The sequence below is a fragment of the Stenella coeruleoalba genome (assembly GCF_951394435.1).
Source record: "Stenella coeruleoalba genome assembly, chromosome: 1".
Lineage (NCBI taxonomy): Eukaryota > Metazoa > Chordata > Mammalia > Artiodactyla > Delphinidae > Stenella > Stenella coeruleoalba.
In genome coordinates, this window is record NC_137169.1 from 42,337,813 (window position 1) to 42,359,310 (window position 21,498).

At 37.0% G+C, this 21,498-nt stretch overlaps 1 protein-coding gene across 1 annotated transcript in view; it reads left to right on the forward strand.

Annotated features, from left to right (window-relative positions):
* The window catches only part of RNF11 (ring finger protein 11), a 38,829-nt gene extending 17,504 nt beyond the window's left edge, over positions 1-21,325 (forward strand). Inside the window, exons 2-3 of the mRNA XM_079899323.1 lie at positions 17,878-18,047; positions 19,358-21,325. Coding sequence (XP_079755449.1) covers positions 17,878-18,047; positions 19,358-19,529 — 342 coding nt within the window. The 3' untranslated portion in view covers positions 19,530-21,325. The remainder of the gene's footprint in view (positions 1-17,877; positions 18,048-19,357) is intronic.
* Positions 21,326-21,498: the final 173 nt, after the last annotated feature.

The window sequence follows — 21,498 nt, forward strand, 5'->3', positions numbered from 1 at the left end:
CTTAGGTCCACAGATCCTCATAGGGTCAAGAATAGAACTGTATTTCAGTGTAACTAATTTCCTTGGTAATCTTATGTATCCATTCAAAAGCACTATCTGAGAAGGAATCCATGACTTTTCATCAGATTGGTAAAGGTTTCCATGCCACAAAGAAGGTTAAGAATCCCTGAGAGGCAGTCTCTGAGTTGCAGGTAATGAGCTCATATCTCTGCTGCCAGAAACCGCAAAGCCTTTGGGGTTTGAGCCACAGAGTTCTGATAGGTGTGTGGTATAGGTATTCAGTTAAATTTTGCTGTTGCAACACTGTTAGGTAAATTATCAGACCTCATTTAAGATTAGGTAGTGTGAAATAGAGCCATTTTAAAATGGCTGAAATTCTGAAACCTATTGAAAGTTAACTTGAAGTATAATTTCTTAGTCATAGATGAAAAAAATTGAATCATAGGAAAACAGTAGTATCATAGTCTCAAATAGCTTAGACCATGGGTTCAGATATATTTTTGGCAACTCAAAATAGAAAAAATACATTTTATACCATGTTTCAGTTTGTAAAAACGGAAACAAGTTTCATAAAACAGTGTTGACCCTTACTATTATATATTCTGTATATTCTATTTCATTTTCTAAAAAGTCCTAGCTTTGACCCTCTAAAACTTATTTTACAATCCACAATGGTCATGACCTGCAGTCCAGAAAAAGACTCCAAGATATTGTACCAAAAAGATAAGATTATGAAATACATTTAAAGTATTTTTTATGTCTGGAATTTCAAACAAAATCCCTTAGGAATTCAAACTTGCCTCTCTAAAAAGAGCATTTTGGAGAAGTGGGTACATGTTTGTACCCTGGGAATAGTCATTAAGATGCTTGTGCCAGGTTCTTTACATTTATTATCTTTATTAAGGATTTTGGACTTTATCCTAGAACAGAGGAAAGCTAGCCAGTGAAGGATTTTAGGTGGGGTTGGGAGGGGGGTATTTTTAAAGAAGGACTCTGAGAACAAAGAGTATATATACTATTTAGAAAGTCACTGCATTAGCAGATATTGTTAGCTAGGGTGTTGGCAATAGAGATGAAGAGTTATAGATGAATTCTATTGATATTTGAGAGACAAAAACAGCAGAACTTAGTAGTGGATTGTATGGTAAGAATTTTTCCAGGAGATTGAGATATAGAAACATCAAGAACAGATTATTTTGGGAGAAGATCGGCTGTGAAGCAGGGGAGGGGTATAGGAATAGGGCAATAATTAGATGTGGAATCGATGGTAGATTAGTTTGTTTTAATGAGAAAGACTTACGTTTATAAGCTGATGGGAAGGATGCAGTGAAAAGAAGTTGAATATGGAGAGCAGCAAAAATCTGTAGTATAAGGTTTCTGAGAAGGTGGAAGCACATGGAATCCAAACAGAGGTAGTAGGGTTGGCCTACACAAAAGAAAACAATCTTTAAATTTATTTTTTAATGATTTTAAATAATATATTCATATGGTCAAATTCTAGAAAAGTATGGATGAGACATCTTATTTGTTCTGTAGCCACTCAGTTCCACATCTAATAGGCAACTAAAGTTAATGTTTTTTGTATATCCTTCAAGAGATTTTATACACATGCAAACAAATACAAGTAGTCCTCCTTGACCCCTTTACACAAAAAGTAGCCCGCTGCACAGAACAATTCTGCATGTTGCTTTTTTTTCCACACTGTATCTTGAAGCTGTTTCCCTGTCAGTACATAAAAAGCTTCTTTCTTCTCTAGGGCTGCATAGTATTAATTGTGTGTACTGTTATTTATTTAATCAGTTCCCTGTTTGATGGACATTTAGGTCATTACCATTCTTTTGATAGAACCTCTATTTTAACAAGATGAAAACACTAACTGGAGATAGGTGCACATGTGAGCAGGACTGTATGTTTGACTCTAAAAGTTAAGTGGTCCAAATGATCTGGATACAGAGAGCTAGGTGGTCCATTTTTGGGCCAGCAGACTGAACTTTAATATTCAGGTTAAAGAGCTGATGTGTGGAGACTCACTTGCTCAAATAAGCAGGAATTAAAATACCACATCTAGGAAACTCTTGCCAGGTCAATAAACTAGATGGAGGTAAGGGAGTCACTAGACCAAAGTTGGAGACAATAGCCAGGAAAACTCTTTAAACTACATGTTTGTCAGTCAAAAGTCATTTTCAGAAATCACCTTTTGACAGTGAAGAATTAAGACTATTTTTTGGTAGCCTCAAATTAGGACCCTCCATTCAAGGTTAAATAGATCTAGCCCATCTGAAGTGAAGGGCAAGAAGTCCTTTTTAGGGCAAATACTGCGTTTTGGGTTCAGAAGCTCTATGAGAAGGCATTACTGCCTAATTTCCAAAGAATTTCAGTTTTCTACTGTTGTTTTTTATTTATAGAATGTGTAATTTTAACGTAAAATAGAAAAATGCATAAGTCTAAATTATAAATTTGTTTGCACTGACTTAAGGCACCTGAAAGTGGTTATAATTTTTTCAGTTAACTTTCGTGGGTTAACTTTCTGGGAGGTCACTCTCACTGTTAGGTACCATGGGCCAAGTATAAGATCAAACATGAAACAGTACAAAGTCATACGGGTGACAGGTGCTAGAGGAGGCTTGAAGTGAGACAGCTAACTTTTGGTTACAGTTTTGTGAGATGGCTTCTTGAAGGACTGGGTGTTCAGGTGTCAAAAACCAAGATTTCTTTTATCTCTTTGTTTGAAATGTTTCCTTATATTCCTTCAACTGGTTTTTCTGTTTCTGTGGCAGCCATCCAAGTTCACAGAAGTGTCTCTTAACCCTTTTGTTATTTAATAACTCTTGGGAAGCTGAAAACCATAAGTCCTCTTCCTGGGAAGGTGCACAGAATTTTGCATGCAATTTCAAGGAATTTATATACCCCACTTAAGCCCAGATCTCAATTAACAACCTCTCGTCTATCATCTCAAACTTCTGTTCTTACTTTCTTTCATTGCCTTCTTCATTATATCTTGTCTACTGCTGCCAGGTCTCCTATTAAACAGTGATTCCTCAGTGCCAGCTATTTAATATAAAGAACAAAAATTTAAGGACATTTGATGTCCTATACTCTTAGATATTTGACTGAATGGGTGTGACAGGGTCACACAGCTATTTTGTAACACCACACTGAGCCATGTTTTCCTGACTTATGGTACACAGCGTGTATCATTGGATTTCATTACATAATTCTAAACTAGAAGTGGTTTGTATACTTTAAAAAGATATTGTGAAATTTAACAATCCTTTTTCTTTGTAGTTTTACATTTTAAGTATAAAAAACAGTTAATTTCCACTGATTTGTATACCTTTGCACTCCAAGTTGCATTGTTGAAACCAAATATTGTTTAGCTAATAGTACCCTACATGCAAGAAACTCAAAAGAATTATGTATGACTGGTTCACTATATCTTAAAATTGGACTTAACACATACTACAGCATGGACGAAGCTCAAATATATAATGCTCAGTGAAAGAAGCTAGACACCAAAAAAAAGTCATGTAATGTAGTCTGTGATTCTATTTATATGAAATATCTAGAATAGGTAAGTCCATAGAAACAGGCTGGGGAAAAGGAGGAATGGGTGATAAGTACCTAAAGGGTACTGAGTTTTATGCTTTTTTCCCAAATGCAAATATTTAAAAATATGTATAATATTACTCTCTTATATTTTTTTGCATACTTTTAGTTTTTACTCAGTGTCATTTTATAAGCATTTTCTCATGTTACTGTAGTTTTGAAAGCTCCAATTTTTAAAAACCATTAAATTTATAAATCTATTAAGTCCGTATTACTCTCCTATACATTCAGGTTATTTCTTGATATTCCAGGATAAGTTTCTTGATTCTTGATGGTAGTAGGGGTAGAGGAGATGTTGAGATGTGTTTCTCATCTAGAAATTGAACCAGGGGAGCTTTTATGAAAAAGTAGTATGTTGACAGTTTCAGTTTGAAAATAAGTTGTAAATAGCTGGCTGATGGGTAAATAGCTGGCTGATGGGTAGATAGCCTTGCTTAGGGCAACTTTACATTTGGGAACATTAGTATCTCTCTAGTAATCTTAACTTTCGTTTTACTTATATTTGTATTAGGAAGCCTTTTTTTTTTTTTTTTTGAGGTTCATTAGCAAAAGGACTTAAGCACTCTGTATTCCATATTCTGCTTACTAGTTAGAGATTTCCTGATGACCTGACCCCTGGAATTGAGCTTGAGGAAGAATCTAAAGACTAAACCTGATTTTCTAGTTTAAGATTTGTAGGTGCTGATACTCAGCATAATCTGAGCAGTCTAGTGGACAAGTATCAGCATCTCAGTATTTATTTAGTACAGTCTCAATGTTGAGATCTGAGGTGTGTGTCTTAAAGAGGATCACTGTAAGACAATTATAATTTTTCTTTGTTTTCTATGTTTGGGTATGTTACATGAAACAACATGAACAATTAGAAGGCAAGTATTAGGGATATGGTATTTTTTTTAAATTTTCATTAAGACTGGTTGAGCAGTATTTTTTTATGGATCATGCTTTTTAAAAAAAAATTTATTTATTTATTTACTTACTTATTTAGTCTGTGCCAGGTCTTAGTTGTGGCACACAGGATCTTTAGTTGCGGCATGTGGACTCTTAGTTGCGGCATGCATGTAGGATCTAGTTCCCTGGCCAGGGATCGAACCCAGGTCCTCTGCGCTGGGAGCGTGGAGTTTTACTGGACCACCAGGGAAGTCCCAGGGATATGGTATTGAATGCATAGTCCATTAGAAAATAAGAACCAGCTATGTAGAAGCTTCAGCAGCTGATTTGACTAGAGGACATAGAAAACATAATTGGTCAGACTAATTTTTTTACACCTCCTGAAGAGATACCATTTGCTTAAAATAAGCAGTCTTATAAAATCCTTACTCTTTTAACCTCCTCCCTGAAATATTTCACTAGGCTTCTGGGAAAACTCACATTAAAATGTAGGCCTTTTCAAAACAATTTTCAACAGTTGGTGCTGGGACACCTGCATATTCACAAAGAATGAGGTTGGACCCCTTCTTCACACCATATACAAAAATAAACTCAATGGTTCATATACTATAGTTTTAGTAAGAGCTAAAACTATGAAACTCTTAAATATAGATGTCTTCTTGACCTTGGATTAGGTAAAGCCTTCTTAGATATGATACAAAAAGCACAACTGACCAAAAAATAAATTAGGTGGATATCATGAAATTAAAAACTTGTGCTTCAAAGGACACCAGCAAAGTGAAAAGACAATCCATAGAATGCAAGAAAGTATTTGCAAATCATCTATCTGATAAGGAACTTATGTTCAGGATATATACAGAACTCTTTACAACTCAGTGAAGATAAAAATCTCAGTTTTGAAAAGGAGTGACAGGGCTTCCCTGGTGGCGCAGTGGTTGAGAGTCCGCCTGCCGATGCAGGGGACACGGGTTCGTGCCCCGGTCCGGGAAGATCCCACATGCCGCAGAGCGGCTGGGCCCGTGAGCCATGGCCGCTGAGCCTGCGCGCCCGGAGCCTGTGCTCTGCAACGGGAGAGGCCGGGGCAGTGAGAGGCCCGCGTACCGCAAAAAAAAAAAAAAAAAGGAGTAACAGATCTGGATAGACATTTCTCCAAAGAAGATATACAAATGGCCACCAGCACATGAAAAGTTGTTTAACACCATTTGCCATCAGGGAAATGCAAATCAAAACCACTAGGGTGGCTATAATTTAAAACAAACAAAAAACAGAAGCAAAATAAGATTTGGCAATGATGTGGAGAAATTGGAAATAACCATCATACACTTCTGGTGGGAATGTACAGTGGTACAAGCACTTTGGAAAACAGTTGGGCAGTTGCTCCAAAGATTGAAATAGAATTATCATATGACCCAGCAATTCTGCTCCTAGGTGTATACCCAAGATTGAAAACATGCCCACACAAACTTGTACACAAATGCTCATAGCAGTGTATTCATAATAGCCAAGAAGTGGAAACAGCCCAAATGTCCATCAACTAATGAATGACTAAACAAAATGTGGTATATACATACAATGCAGTATTATTCAGCAATAAAAAGGAATGAGGTTTTGATAAATGCTACAACATGGGTAAAACATGCTAAGTTGTAAGTCGCCAAAGAACTACTATTGTATAAAATAAACAACAAGGATATATTGTACAGCACAGGGAAATATAGTCATTGTTTTGTAATAAGGTTAAATGGAGTATAATCTATAAAAATATTGAATGACTCTGCTGTACACTTGAACCTAATATAATACTGTAAATCAACTACACTTCAACAATAGCAGCAAGAAGCTGTTAGAATCCAAGAAATACACCTTCTAAAGAGTTTTGCAGGGGCTTCCCTCGTGGCGCAGTGGTTGAGAGTCCACCTGCTGATGCAGGGGACACGGGTTTGTGCCCCGGTCTGGGAAGATCCCACATGCCGCGGAGCGGCTCGGCCCGTGAGCCATGGCCGCTGAGCCTGCGCGTCCGGAGCCTGTGCTCCGCAATGGGAGAGGCCACAACAGTGAGAGGCCTGCGTACCGCAAAAAAAAAAAAAACAGAATCCACCTGCCAATGCGGGGGACACGGGTTCGAGCCCTGGTCCAGAAGGATCCCACATGCTGCAGAGCAACTAAGCCCGTGCGCCACAACTACTGAGCCTGCACTCTAGAGCTCGTGAGCCACAACGACTGAAGCCTGTGCGCCTAGAGCCCGTGCTCCACAACAAGAGAAGCCACCACAATGAGAGACCTGCACACTAGAACGAAGAGTAGCCCTTGCTTGCCACAACTAGAGAAAACCCACACATAGCAACAAAGACCCAATGCAGCCAAAAATAAAATAAAATTTAAAAATTAAAAAAATAAGTTTTGCAGAATTCTTACAACTGAAGTTCACCAGTTTTCAGAGGGAATTAATATTTTTTGATGATGTTAGCCCTTCAAAAAATAACCCTTAAAAAGAGAGGGGAAGGTATCTGTTAGAGAATTTAGTACAGTAAATGCAATAACAGACTTCCTGAGCGCCAAAGACAACGCTTGGCTGCTACAAACATATTCTTTTTGGAATTAACACCTTTTTAAGCTTTCATCTTTTAACTCCTTAAAGGCTGTGTATATTCTGACTCTGGTTTTGCAAAGAATTCTTGGGCTTATTACTGTTAGCTTTCAAGTAGTCATATATTTGAATCTTCCATTTAAGGATGAAAGATAGTTATTGAAATGTATATTCTTATTCTTTGAACTGGTAAAATTCAAAGATAGGATGCTTAAATGAGAAAAATTCCAGTATGTTTTGGCTGTAGCAAAGAAGTAGTTCCAACAATAACTCATGCACTAACTCAGATGGGATATCTCTAGGCCCACAACTACCCTGGAGATCTGCCCCACTGGTAAGCAATTCTTTGTTAGTAAGTGGGTACCATTTCCCCTCTGGAAACCAGTTTGCTTGATGAGAAGGAAAAGGTGGTCTAATTTAGGTCTCATTCAGTAAAGAAAATAGTGGTGGTGCTTAGGAGACTCTTATTTTAGACAAAATTAACTCAGAGGAAACGTGCTTTATTTTAACGATATACACATGGATTAGAATCAGACAGCTGTCAAGGAACCAAGGCAGCCACTTTCTCCCATTTTTCTTACCCAGAGGCTTCCGGATTTTTCATTTGTGGGCTTTCCTAATGTCTGCTTCACTCAGCATTTCTAATCTGTCTTTAATACAAACAGTTTCCTCAAACCTCAGTTTATACATCTTGTATTTGCTGCTCAATGACCTTTCAGGTCAGTTAATTCAGTTTTCCAATTCTAATTCTAAGAGAAGACAGTCTGTTGATTCATCCTCTCTTCACCAGTCAGGAGATTGCAAGTCATCAAATGTTGACTAGCCTATGGATCCACTGGAATGTATGCCTGTCCCAGGAGTTGCCAGGTCATGGGCAATTTAGGGATAGTAGGAGCCATGGGTGAGGTAATCATCTTGTCTTGTTTGCTATATCTCTGTATCCCCCTACTGTAGGGGATTTAGGCTTTGTAAGGACAGTCTTGGTCACCACTGTATCTCCTTTGCCTAAAGCAGCATCTGAAATATGGTTGAGTATTCAAGAAATATTGTAATTTGTGCCTAGGCTCAAAATGTGACCTTGATTTTCAGTTGTCTTGACCCTTAGATGGATTTATGACTTGCTAATGCTGAGTGCCTATGGTGATGATGCCTACCAGGTCTCCACCAATTAGGATATTGTATATAACCCTGTATGACAAGTGCTCAGTGAATATTTATGTAATGAATAAAAGAAGCCAACTTTTTCATTTCTTTAAAAAATAAGCAAACAAATAAATGCCAAAACGCCTCCCTGGAAGCAGTGCTCTTTTTCCATGCAGATCACTTCGGTTTGATCTCATTAAATAAAACATATCATTTGTCAGTATCATTGATGGGATGCTGGCTTTTTTCCCCTCTATGTATAATTGTTATCCTTTATGGTTCAGGAATTTCATTAATGCTAATCTTTGGGGTTTTGTTTGGTTTGGGGATTTTTGTTCAAGATTCACTGAACATCAGAGTTAGAATATGCATTGAGATCATTTATTCCAAATCCTCCATTTTATGGCCTTAGGTTTCAGTCTGGCAAAATTCAGAAAAAAACATTCCCAGTAGGAAACTGCAGCTGGGGAGGGGGTGGTGCCAGCAGCAGTTTGTAAGGCTGTAAGGAGAAAATCAGAAGAGCTGACTCTTCTGGAGGAAAGGATACAGCTTTTGGTGACAAGCTGCATTCTTTGGCAGTGACTTTATTTTTCCTTCACCACAAACCAGACTTGTACTATTTCCAGCCTCAGCACATTATTTAGGCACTTCCCCACTGCATTGTTTTATTTAGTTTCTGAAATTATATCATATTCCCTAACCTGGGTCCAACTTTTAATGCAGTGCCTTTCAGATAGACAAGTTCACACTTTGATCTGTTTCTTTCTTGACTTGTAAACTCTGAGATTCGGGCCCATTTTATTTTTCACAACATTCATCATTTTATAGATGATACATTATTTATTAACAAACAATTGGAGCACTTCAGAGATTTTCCTCATCAGGTCAAACCTTGCTTTTTTGTGTGACTGACCCTGTCTTTGCTCTTTGCTCTGCCTCAGCACATTTTGTAAACCTTTGTTCCTTGTCTATTCTACCCCTTTCCGTGATGCTGCATTTCTTTTCCTAACACATTTTAATTTAAATTTTTCCCTTTCTTTAAGGCAGATGCTTTTGCTTGGATTCTCTTTGGGGTTTTTTGTTTTTTGCATGAAGACGTAGAGAAGTAAAGCATTAAAGAGGAAAAAAAATGTTTAAATTTACTTGAAATATATCTGCTTCTCTTACTGTGAATTCCCTCTTTCTCAAAATTTAAACTCACAGGGCAGTTACATGTATGTCTCCTATCAACATTGAGAAAATGGTAGTTAGATAAGCCATTTAAGTAGATGCTGGGAATAAAGGGAAAGGGGGAAGAGATGTGTACTTTGGATGACTAATGATGTCATTATAGGAAGGCCCAGATATTTGAGCCCCTATCGTGGTTGGTACATTTTCTTAGTTATTCCTTACAACATTCTTTTAAGATGGGTATTCTATTCATTTTTCTGATGAGGAACCTTAGGCTTAGAGGTATTAAGTAACTTGCCTATGGTCACATACCTGATAAGTGCCAGAGGATGAAATTCTATGATATGTCTGTGTTCCTTCCACTATACTTTTCTATTATTAACCTAGATAGTGGACATAGAAATTCTGAGCTCGAGAAGGATTGTGGAAGTAGAAGGAGATAATTAGTTTGATTTTGGACAAATTGAAGTTACTGTGGGGTAGAAAGGTAGGTTGAAATTTCAGAGAGGCAACAAACCAGGTTATCACTTGGAGAAGGAATGTTGGTTGTAATTTATATCAGGTTTTCCTTTTTGGTTTTATTGTGGCATAATCCAAATCCTTAGCAAAATTTTCATAGCATGTTTATAAAATCCTGATAAGAATATATGACATGGATTACAGGAACATGAGTGCTTTGATTTAAATCATTCAGTTATCCAGTAATGTTTGAATCCCTACTATGTGAAAGATACTGTGCTAGGTAAATAGTATATATTGGTGGGCAAAACAGACATAATCCCTACCTTTATCAAGCTTATAGTCTAGTGGTGAAGGAATACACTAATAAAATAGTCACGCAATCACCTTTTTAGCCCAGAGACAAAATACTTCGTGAATCATATTCATAGACATAGATAGAGGTGAGGGCAGCCAACTGAACCACCCTTGAAGGTTGCCAGCATTTATATTAATTAGCAATTTACTGTATTGGTGATTTAGATTTTCATAAACCCATTCATTTTGTACGAAGTGCCCTTGTACATTGTAAATGATTAATTTGTAAATGTTATTTTCCACAGGTCTTCAAAATCGTATTTAGGATTCACTTTTGGAGGGATTGGTGGAGATACTATTATTATCAGTCATTCTTTTTTCTTTTTGCGGTACGCGGGCCTCTCACTGTTGTGGCCTCTCCCGTTGCGGAGCACAGGCTCTGGATGCGCAGGCTCAGCGGTCATGGCTCACGGGCCCAGCCGCTCCGCGGCATGTGGGATCTTCCCGGACCGGGGCATGAACCCGTGTCCCCTGCATCGGCAGGCGGACTCTCAACCACTGCGCCACCAGGGAAGCCCCTATCAGTCATTCTTAAAGAATGACTTAGCAAAGCAAAACCAACTCTGTAATCCCAGTGTTATAGCATGTATACTAACTTTAATAAGTATAGAAACACTGAAATGAGAAGGAACACGGGAGTAAGTTAATGGGTGACTATTTTTAGCTATTAGTAGATAACATTTTTAGTAGGTCATTTATTCATCTATCCATTCAGTAAGGAGCAAAACCAGACACAATTCTTATCATTGATCTTACAGTCTGGTGGGAAAGACAACATTTAAATTACTATAACTAAATATAAAATTACAAATATGACAAATGCCATGGAGGAAAGTTACTTGTTATATAAGAGCCTATAATAGAGGAGAATGGTTAGTTAGGGAAGATTTCTGAAAAAATAGAAGTTGAACTGAGCTCAGAAGGAAGGAAAAAAAGAGGTATTTAAGCAGAGTGATGGTGGAGGAGAGTGTTTCATGCAGAGAATACAGCAGGTGCTATGACTTCACATAAGAGAGATCATGCTTCTTTAAAGATCTGAAAGAAGGCCAGTGGGGCTAGAAAGCAGTGAGTGAGTTGTTAGATGAGGAAGGAGAGGGTGAGTGGTAGGTAGGTAGGTAACCAGACTATGCAGGGCTTTGGAGGTCTTATTAAGGACTTTGGACTTCATCCAAAGAGCAGTGGGAAGCTATTGAAGGAGTTTTAAAGTATGTTGAGGAGGGCATAGGGTTGGATTTGTTTTGGAAAAATTGCTGTAACTTCTGGGTAGAAAACAAATTGAGATTTTCCTAGCTAATATTGTACACCAGGAAAGAAATGGGAACTTAGACTGGAGTATTGGCAATAGACATGGAAAGAAATGAACAGATTCTATCAGCATTTCAATAGAAAATAAATTCACTAGAACCCGGTGATGTATTAAATATGGGAAGGTAAAGGGAAGGGAGGTACCAAGGATGTTTCTGTCTTCCAGAACTAGAAAGGTGGTTGTGTCATTTACTGAGATAGGGAAGAGGACCAGGTTTTGGAGGGGAGTTCATTTTTGGACATCGAATTAGAACTGTCAAAGTAGAGCCTGGAGTTTAAAAGCGAGATCTAGACTGGAATATAAATTTGTGAATCTTTTATATCTAGGTGGTAGTTTTAGCTGTCAACATGGACATAGTTTTGGTGAAGAGTATAGGGCAGGAGAAGAGACCAGGACAAAAATAGTCACACACTCCAAATACCGTCACATCATGAGTTTCTGGGGATTAGAATTTCAGCATAAGAATTTTGGGGGACACAGTTCAGCATATAACCCTTCTATGTCAAAGGTGTTTTTCTCTGTGCTAAATAATAAATGTTCAAAATATTAGTTCCTTCAAACTTGCTTTGAAAAAAGGAATAAAACAGAAGTACTGTGTAACTGCCATTGTCAAAACACACATTTTTCACAAAGGAGCATTTTTTTTTTTTTTTTTTGTGGCCATGCCACACAGCATGCGGGATCTTAGTTCCCCGACCAGGGATCAAACCCATGCCTTCTGCAGTGGAAGTGTGGAGTCTTAACCACTGGACCTCCAAGGAAGTCCACAAAGGAGCATTTCTAATGAACATCACCAAATAAACTGCTTCAAAACAAAGGAGTCAATGCAGGCACTATCCATCACTCTTTTTTGGGGTGGGGGAGGTGGGTAAGTGCCAAACCCGAGCCCCCTGCAGTGGAAGTGCAGAGCCCTAACCACTGGACTGCCAGGGAATTCCCCCTATCACTCTTAACATTATCTAGAATGATCTTCAGTTCCATTGGAGGACTCATAGTTCTTAGCATATAATTGTAATCACAGCTATGATTTATTACTGCAAAAGATCGCAAATCAAAATTGGTAAAGGGAAAAGATGCAAAGGTCCATAGGAAAGGCACAGGCTTCTAAGAGTTCTCTCCTAGTGGAGTCACACGGAATGTGCTTAATTCTCCAGCACTGAATTGTGCCAGCATGTTTAAAGTGTTATCTACCAGGGAAGCCCAAAGTACTGAGCCACTGCCTAACATATACCAAAATTCTAGACTCCCAGAGGGAAAGCAGGTGTTCAGCATAAATCGCACTGTTCACACAAAGAGTTTAGGCACAGTGAGCCATTAGTTAGGGAATGTTGAGAACTGTCCCAGAGTCCAGATCTTTTAAACAGTGCTGTTTTTATATCCCCATCCAATCTTCCATTCAGTGTCTTCTAGCTGACAGGAGAAACAAGTTTACATTTTGCCACCTAGAAAATACCATTGGATCTCTAGTTACTAAATAGTAATTCATACTTAAGGTCATTTTTAATAAGTATGATGGGACTTAAAACTAGGTGTGTGTGGTAAGAAGGGTGAGGCTATCTTTAAAATATCAGGAGCTCTTAGTCATTTTCTTCCCTATAGAGGGTTTCTGAAAAGTTGCATATAAACTGAAATTAGAATGGTGAATCACTTAAAATATCTAGAGGGTTTCTTTCGTTTAACAAAAATACCAAAGAGGAAAATACATCCATAATGTGAATAAGAGATAGGCGTTTTGTTTTTCTATCTATTAATATGCTTCTTTGTAAGGTAGAGCTTTCCTTTTCTGTTCTGCTTTCTGTGTTCTCTGTACCCATATGTGAACCACAAGACCAAAGAAATCTAGCCTCTTAAAAAGCACGTGCTTAGAGACAGTTAAAGTCTTTTTGTTTGTAGTATAGGTCTTTTTGTTTGTAGTAGGTATGTTCAAGGATTAAGGAGTACCTCATTACCCACAGTCTTATACTAATTGTTTCACTGACTTCCGTATGAGTCATATCTTGATGTGGATGGCAGCTCATCAAGACTGGTCAGTTGGTCTGGGACTGAGAATAATGAAAGGTAGTCTAGACTGGAAATCATAATTCAAGGGTTGAAAATCTGAGCTGGCAGGGGTTACAACAGAGGCTGAAGAGTTTCTTGTATTCAGAGACAAGCCAGAAAGATAGGACCAAAGCCAGGGGCAATAGTAGTTAGCTTCAAGTCTGCAAACCAGAGTCATTTGATGTTGAGAGAAAGCAGAGGGTTAGAATAACTTACTACAGGAAGTATCAGAGACTCAAATCTTATAATTTAATTTTTCAGACTGAAAATCCCATATTCATAAATAGCAGTGTTTTAAGAACGGTATTCTATTGATTCCTAGGATTCTGCGAAGGTACCCCAGCTGGAGTGGGGGTGTGGGATTCTATTTTTCTATCAGCAATAGAGTATATTTTACAGGGCAGTTTCAAAATGGATTTGATGTTCTTTGAAATTCTTAAATTTTAGAAGTTGCTGAAATTATGAAACCTTTATTGCAGATGAAAAATCTTTATAACTTTATTAGAAATTCTTTATTTTGATGGCTTTCTTAAAATGTCATTTCAGTATAATATAAATGGACAAAGTCCAAATCATTTTACTTGGAGAATCTCCTTCCTATCCAGCAACCAAGCATGATGTAGTGGAAATTACCAGCTTAAAAGGGAGACCAGAATTCTAATTCCAACATTGTCAGTAATTTTGTGACTGTAGGTAAGCTTGGGCCTATAAAATGAGAGAGTTGTTCTTAAGTGAATTTCTAAGATTCTTTTTGACAAGTTTTACTTACCTCTGTCATAGTCTAGTCCATTTCTTCTTTTTAAAAAAAAATTGTTTTATTTCAGCTTTACTGAGTTATAATTGACATACAAAATTGAAAATTCAGTCCATTTCTTAAACGTTGCAGTGCTTTTCTATAGTCACATACTAGTAGAGACAGAATAATATTGTAGTAGCTAACATTTATTTAGCTAACATTTATTTAATGAGCTTTTGTATGTGTGTCTCATGCTGTACCGGGACAGCAGTTACAAGTCTCTTTTAATTCTTACACTAGTCCTGGTACTTTATACATAGAGAAACTGAGTCTAATAGAGGTTAAGTAAATAACTTGGTCAAGGTCTTATGACTGATAAGTAGCAGAGCAGGGACAGCCTTTTTGACTCTGAACTATGAAACTTTTCTGCATCGAAAGTTAGCTTGCTAGGTATAAAACCTTAAAGAGGAGAATTTCTAAACCAGAGGTGAAACAGCCATTTTTATGATCTTTAACAACAGAAGGGTCATGTAACTTTTATATGCACTATAAAGCCTGGTCAGCAAAGTTATTTTTCTAGTGCATAAAAGATTCTCTGAGTTTGACCTACAAACTGAAATTTTTTGTATATATACAGACTTGTTTAAAAGGAAATATTGGTTAAAAAAATAACTTTTTATAAAGCAAAAAATTGCCTGTAGTCACAGTGGTGTAGATATATAGGGCTGAAAGAAAGTTTTCATACTGTGCTAAAGAAATGCAGTTTTTAATTAGTTAATTAATTTTTGGCTGCATTGGGTCTTTGTCGCTGCGCACGGGCTATCTCTAGTTGCAGTGAGCGGGGGCTACTCTTCGTTGCGGTGCACGGGCTTCTAATTGCAGTGGCTTCTCTTGTTGCGGAGCATGGGCTCTAGGTGTGCGGGCTTCAGTAGTTGTGGCACACGGGCTCAGTAGTTGTGGCTCTCAGGCTCTAGAGCACAGGCTCAGTAGTTGTGGCGCATGGGCTTAGTTGCTCCGCGGCATGTCGGATCTTCCCAGACCAGAGCTCGAACCCATGTCCTCTGCATTGGCAGGCGGATTCTTAACCACTGCACCACCAGGGAAGTCCTGAAATGCAGTCAGTTTTGTACTTCACTTCCTCTTTGAAAGCTAGAAGAATTGACAGTCTCTTCTCACTTGATGACTGCACTTGTGAAAGCTTTACTGTATTCTGTATAATCGTCCTAATTCTTTTATAGGTAGACACCTATGTAATTAAGCTGAGGCTAGAGGCAGAGTCTGTCCATATTGGGTGGTAGGGAGGAGGATTGGGGAAAGCTTTAGGTCAACAAGCTGCTAGACGAGGTAGGATTTGGACCAAGGGACCTGCAGGGGATACTAGAGGGGATAGCAAGAACAAAGCCAGTAAGATGGACAAGCATGAAACATACGAAACAGCTAATTGGACTGCAGTAATAAACATAGCTCTTCGAATGCAGTGTTAATAGTTATAATAGCTACCATTTATTGAGTTCCTGCCATTCCAAGGTTCACCATCTTTCTCATTTAAGTCTTATAGCAACCATATAAGGTAGGGTAACCCAGATAGGTAAATCACTTCAACACGGTCACTCTGTTAAGTGGCAGAGAAGTGACTTTAACCCAAGGTTATCTGGATCCAAGAACCATACTTAATAATAAATCTTCTTTGCATGTAATATGAACTAAATAAATATTTGGATGAAGAATATAGGTCTGATAAGCACTCACATGCTTGGTTATTATTTCCTAAATCATGAGCTAGAAGTATGAAAGTAACCATTAATGATTTTATGTGGAAATTCATAAAACATGAAACTTTGAACTACTGACATTTTACCAGAGAATGTAATCTTAATTATTTGATAAAGGATTTACTGTGTTTTGAGATCTTTAATTACAGATTTGTTCTGAATCTCAGAGAAAAGAAATATTTAAAGTCTTAAGTTGAACTGCCTTTGATAAGAAACTCAATAATAACTACTGTCAGAAAAGGGGTTTATAAGAATAAGGCTAATTTAAAGGTACATAATGGTATCTTTAAGAGACATTGTAGTGAAGTGCCTTTTTCCTTGAATTAGATATTTCAGTATTTGAGCCTACTTTATATGTATCTGAGACTTTCCCCTAAAATTCCTCTTTGAAAAGGATATTTATGCTTGAGTCCTTATGAAGTCTCTAATTATGGGTACATTCTTAATTATTTTATTTTGAACCCCAGAAGCCATTGGCTCAAAACAGCTTCAACTGATGCTAGTTCTGAATGCTTATGGAGGTTATTTCACAGAATTTTTTTTTTTAAAGCTTAACACAAATTTAGCAATTATTCCTGGAGGCATAATCTCATACTTGCAAATGTTGGCTGTCATTGTAAATGAGTGCTTAAATTGTAGAAATCATGAGTGATCCTACAGGATGAATGAAAATAACATTTTCTAATGTAATGTGAATAAGGTAGTTGTGATTTAACGTAAATTTTCCCATGAAAACATCATACATGGATTGAAAGTGTTATGGCTCAGTTTATACAGTAGAGATGTTGTCTGAAACACCATATTAGGTGGCTCAAAAATGGTTTTAGCCACAATGAAATCATTAGGTCAGAGATGCACTGTTTCCCTCGTATTCATTGAGGTCTCTTCCCAAATGTCTCATCAGAGAGATTTTTTCTGAGTATCTTACCTAAAGTAGCATTCTCCATCAATCTAGGAACTTTATTTTGTTTACTCTGCACTCCCCATCACCTAGCACATAATAGATACTCAAGTATCTGTTGAAAGACTGTATAGAGTGTGAATAAAATTATCTCATAAATGTGAGTAGGAAATAAAAGCAATACAGTTGACCCTTGAACAACACAGGTTTGGACTGCACGGGTCCACTTATATACAGATTTTTTTTTTCAACAAATACATACTGCAGTACTGCATGATCCATGGTTGGTTGAGTCCTTGGATATGTATTCCATTTGGAAGGAAGGTGGCCTTATTTGGCTCACTGGATTATCATATCTAAATATGTATCCAAAAGCCTAAAAGAAATTTTACAGAAGTTTATTGCAATAATGTCCAGTCTTTCCAAATAAATAATAAATTAATTTTAAGATTGTTGTCTGTATGGAAAGAAAGAATAAGTTTGCAAATAAGAGGAATCTACAGTGGCCAATTCTAATGTAAATAATGATATACTGAGGCCACAGAACTCCATTGTGGCCTACAGAATATTGAATACCGTCCATTTGGTTAATTAATTGGTTACATTGATTTATCTTTTTGTGTATCAGGAATGAATATGTCTGTGTTATATGGTTTTCCTGTAGAAATACTTGAAGTAACATTCCATTCCAGTTTTTCTGTAAAGCTGTGTTTCAGTATCCTTTAAACATAGGTCAGATATGCTAAAGTTAAGGCAGGGTAAAAGAGAATCTCATGCTACTGCATACTTGTCCAGTCTCCTTCTCCCCAAGGCCCCCTCCCCCAGCCAAAAAAGGAAGAAACAAAAGGAAAACACTACCCCAGAAAACAAATTTTTAAAAAATAATTCTTTTCTCCATTAAAAAAAATTTAGGAACAAGTTCCAGTTCCGGTCTATCATCCAACACCTAGCCAGACTCGCCTAGCAACTCAGCTGACTGAAGAGGAACAAATTAGGATAGCTCAAAGAATAGGCCTTATACAGCATCTGCCTAAAGGAGTTTATGACCCTGGAAGAGATGGATCAGAAAAAAAGATCCGGGAGTAAGTTTTAATTTATACATATTTCAAAGATCTATCTTCAGAGATCTGATTTTTAAAAATACTCTCCTGCATTTTGGAAGTCAGATGTTTAATCATTTCTTACAAGGAAATGTTTAGATGTAGCAATTAAGAAGAATTTTCATATAAAAATAGCTAAGAAATAAATGATGGTGTGAATTCTGACCATTTTATATGTTGCCTCTGTCCATTTGGATGACAGTTAATGTCAGTTAAAAATGATTTACCTGTGTAATAACTGTGAACTAGTACCAGCATTGCTGGTGGCCTAATCAGTTGGGAAAGTCATTTGGCAGGATGTCAAGGACCTTTAGATCGAAATCCTTTGAAACAGTTAATTCTAGAGATTTATCCTAAAATATGTGCCTCACTTCAATCCCTAGAGTTTTATGCATAAAGATAGTCACCATAGTTTTATTTAGTGAAAAATAACAGTAGAGGAATACTTTGGTAGGTTATGTAGCCATTAAAATGGTTTGCTAAGGGTTTTAGTGATATGAGGAAAATCTTATCCATTTCTTAACTTGTAGAATAATTGTACTAAGCCTGATGAGTTAAATATAAGGGAGGTTTTGTCCTCAGAGCGCATTACTGTCTGAGAATCCCTAATGAGGACAGCCATTCTCCTTTTAGGTTGAGAATGGTCGTTACCAACACAGACATAAAGTAATTTACTATGTTGTGTTTGGCTGTTTGAGCTGTAGCACCATTTAGGCCTAGTACTTAAGATTATAACCTATCTAGAATATTGACTGCCGAATTGGGCTGCTTCTTGAACCTGTAGAAGAGTGCAGTGAGCTTGAAACTGGGGTTGTTGAAGAGAACTTTAGCCTGTAGCAGCCCAGTAAGTAGGCTGAAATTAGTGGTCTGTATTTACATACACTTATTAAAGTGAAAACTATGTGGGCTTACACTAAAAAAGCAGTTCAAATAAAATTAACATGGTTTCCTACGTACTAAAGCTTCACATTCTTCTTAAGGTTTCTTCTGTAATAGCTGTTTTACAAGTAAAATTCTAGCAGTGGACTTGAGCCCTATGTGATACCTTTCTCTTTGCCCTGTTGATTGCTCTCAAACTCTTCAAATTCCCAGGTGATTGAAATAAGAGATTGTGGCTGTATAACACTTATTAAGAAAAAATTCAATCTGGATGCTTAGGTGGTAGGATGACAGGCAACCCATTTTCATCTGTTCGTATTAACACTGTCTTTGTAATGGGGATTTTAAAGAGTATTCTAGATGGATCACTTCTCTAAAAATGCTTTCTTATTTCTCTCCCTCACCCTCAACAGGTGTGTGATCTGTATGATGGACTTTGTTTATGGGGACCCAATTCGATTTCTGCCGTGCATGCACATCTATCACCTGGACTGTATAGATGACTGGTTGATGAGATCCTTCACGTGCCCCTCCTGCATGGAGCCAGTTGATGCAGCACTGCTTTCATCCTACGAGACTAATTGAGCCAGGGTCTCTCATCTGACTTCAAGTGAACCATCATTTTTGGTGGTTTTGATCTTTTGTCACTGAGCCCAAAGAGCCAGGGATTAGGAATTAAGATCATGCACAAAAGTTTCCTAAAAATTCCTGCATGGCTGCAGGAATTCCTGAATGGCTGCAGATGTTGGGGGAAAAAAGTATGTGATATTTTAGAAACTTAGGGGGAAAAGTAGGAAGGTATTTTTATGTAAAGCCTTGACCCAGTGTTCAAAAATATAATTGTATTTAGATCTTGTTATTGCTCCAGTACATAGGAATTGTGTAAAGTGTTATACAGCAGCTGTATATGTTTAAATTGTGTCTGTTGAAGATTAGGAAAAAGATAGTGGTTGTTTTTCCTAAATGAAATAACTTTCTTCTTCCCCCCCACCCAAATTCTTTTCTCAAGTTGCTGGCATTTGGGTCAAGGTTTTATTAAAAGCTACATTTTATAACACTGGCACAAAAAAAGTAGTTTTAAGCTTGTTTGCACAGTTCTTTTTTTCCATTGGAAATGGAATTCATTGCCTTAGGTCTTTTTAAATAGTGTATTATTATCGTTGGGGCTGGCTCTATGCTTGAAAACCAGTTTATTTATAACCTGTTATAAGTGCTATATCTGTTTGCAGTTAGGAAATGCAGAATTCAAAGTGATCTCCTAGCTTGTAAGCAAACTGAGATGCACTATCCCTTTTCTATAAAAAAATGAGTTAATGTGTCAAGAAACCAACTCTAGTAAAGTGGGGTTTAATATTACCCTTTCTTATGTGTTTCACTTAATTATTTTGGTTGTTAATATGGTGATAATTAAAAGTCAAGGTAAATTTTAAATATTAAGAATTCTGATTTATTGAGCTTGAATTATGCCACCATGCTTATGTAAAAATGAAAGTGGCACCATGGTTAAACTGAGAAAAGTTTCTCAGTTGCAACAATTTTGATTTATTCTTTCCTGTGACCTCCTTCCCTGTTGTCTTGAACATAGCAAAAGGATACTGCATCTCTTCTTATTGTAGTGCTGAGGTTACTGAAGTTATATAAAAACACATCGCTGTTTCTGTTGGAAGGACAGTCCTGCTAGTTGACTGACAATTCTAAGCAGGGAGAATTAAGATAAATGTGTTTCATGTTTTGCACACAAATGCAGAATTTGTATAACCACATGACTTCATAGTTGTGATCTCAAAAAAGAAGGAATTTCTCTTTTATCTTTTTCTTGCAGTTAATATAAGAACACTGAATCTCTAAGCTTCTGAAGTGTTAGAGGTAGAGATGGTCTAGTAAAGATGTAGTTGTAATGTTTTATCCATTTAGCATGTGTTTATTTTTCTTTATGTACTCGAAGGTGACATATTTGTACAACTCAGTGATATTACAGCTAAAAAATCATTAGCAAAAGGAGAAGCAATCTCAACCCAACAAATCAGAAATGTTTCTTTTTATTTTATATTGAGTTGAATATTTGACTTTAACACTTTTCTACATACAAAACACAAGTCTCTTGAAGGGTTCTTCATAATTGCATTATAGAAGAATTTAGTATGTCATAAGCACTTAAAGATTTGACATTCAACTGTAGCAGTATCCATGTTGGTTAATTTTCTTATGAGCCCCATGATGAGTTCGAGAAAAATTGAAAGAAATTAGATTATCAAGTTCTGTTAAATTGTTACATGTATCTTGCTTAAGTTTTTGTTCATTAATTTATATCCAATTACATAAAGCAAATTTGGAGGAAACACCTGAAGTTGTGCAATATTTTCAGCGGTATTACTTTTTTTATCTTTGTGTTTTCTACTTAAACATGATGTCTGTCATCAAGTATTATAGTCACTTTCTTTTTTTCTAGATTGTTAAAATTGGTAAATGAACTTTTTTTTTTAATCATCTTCTATGTTGCTGTTAGTCTTTATTACAAGGCTTCTTTCACAGAAGTTTGGCAGTAATATTGAAG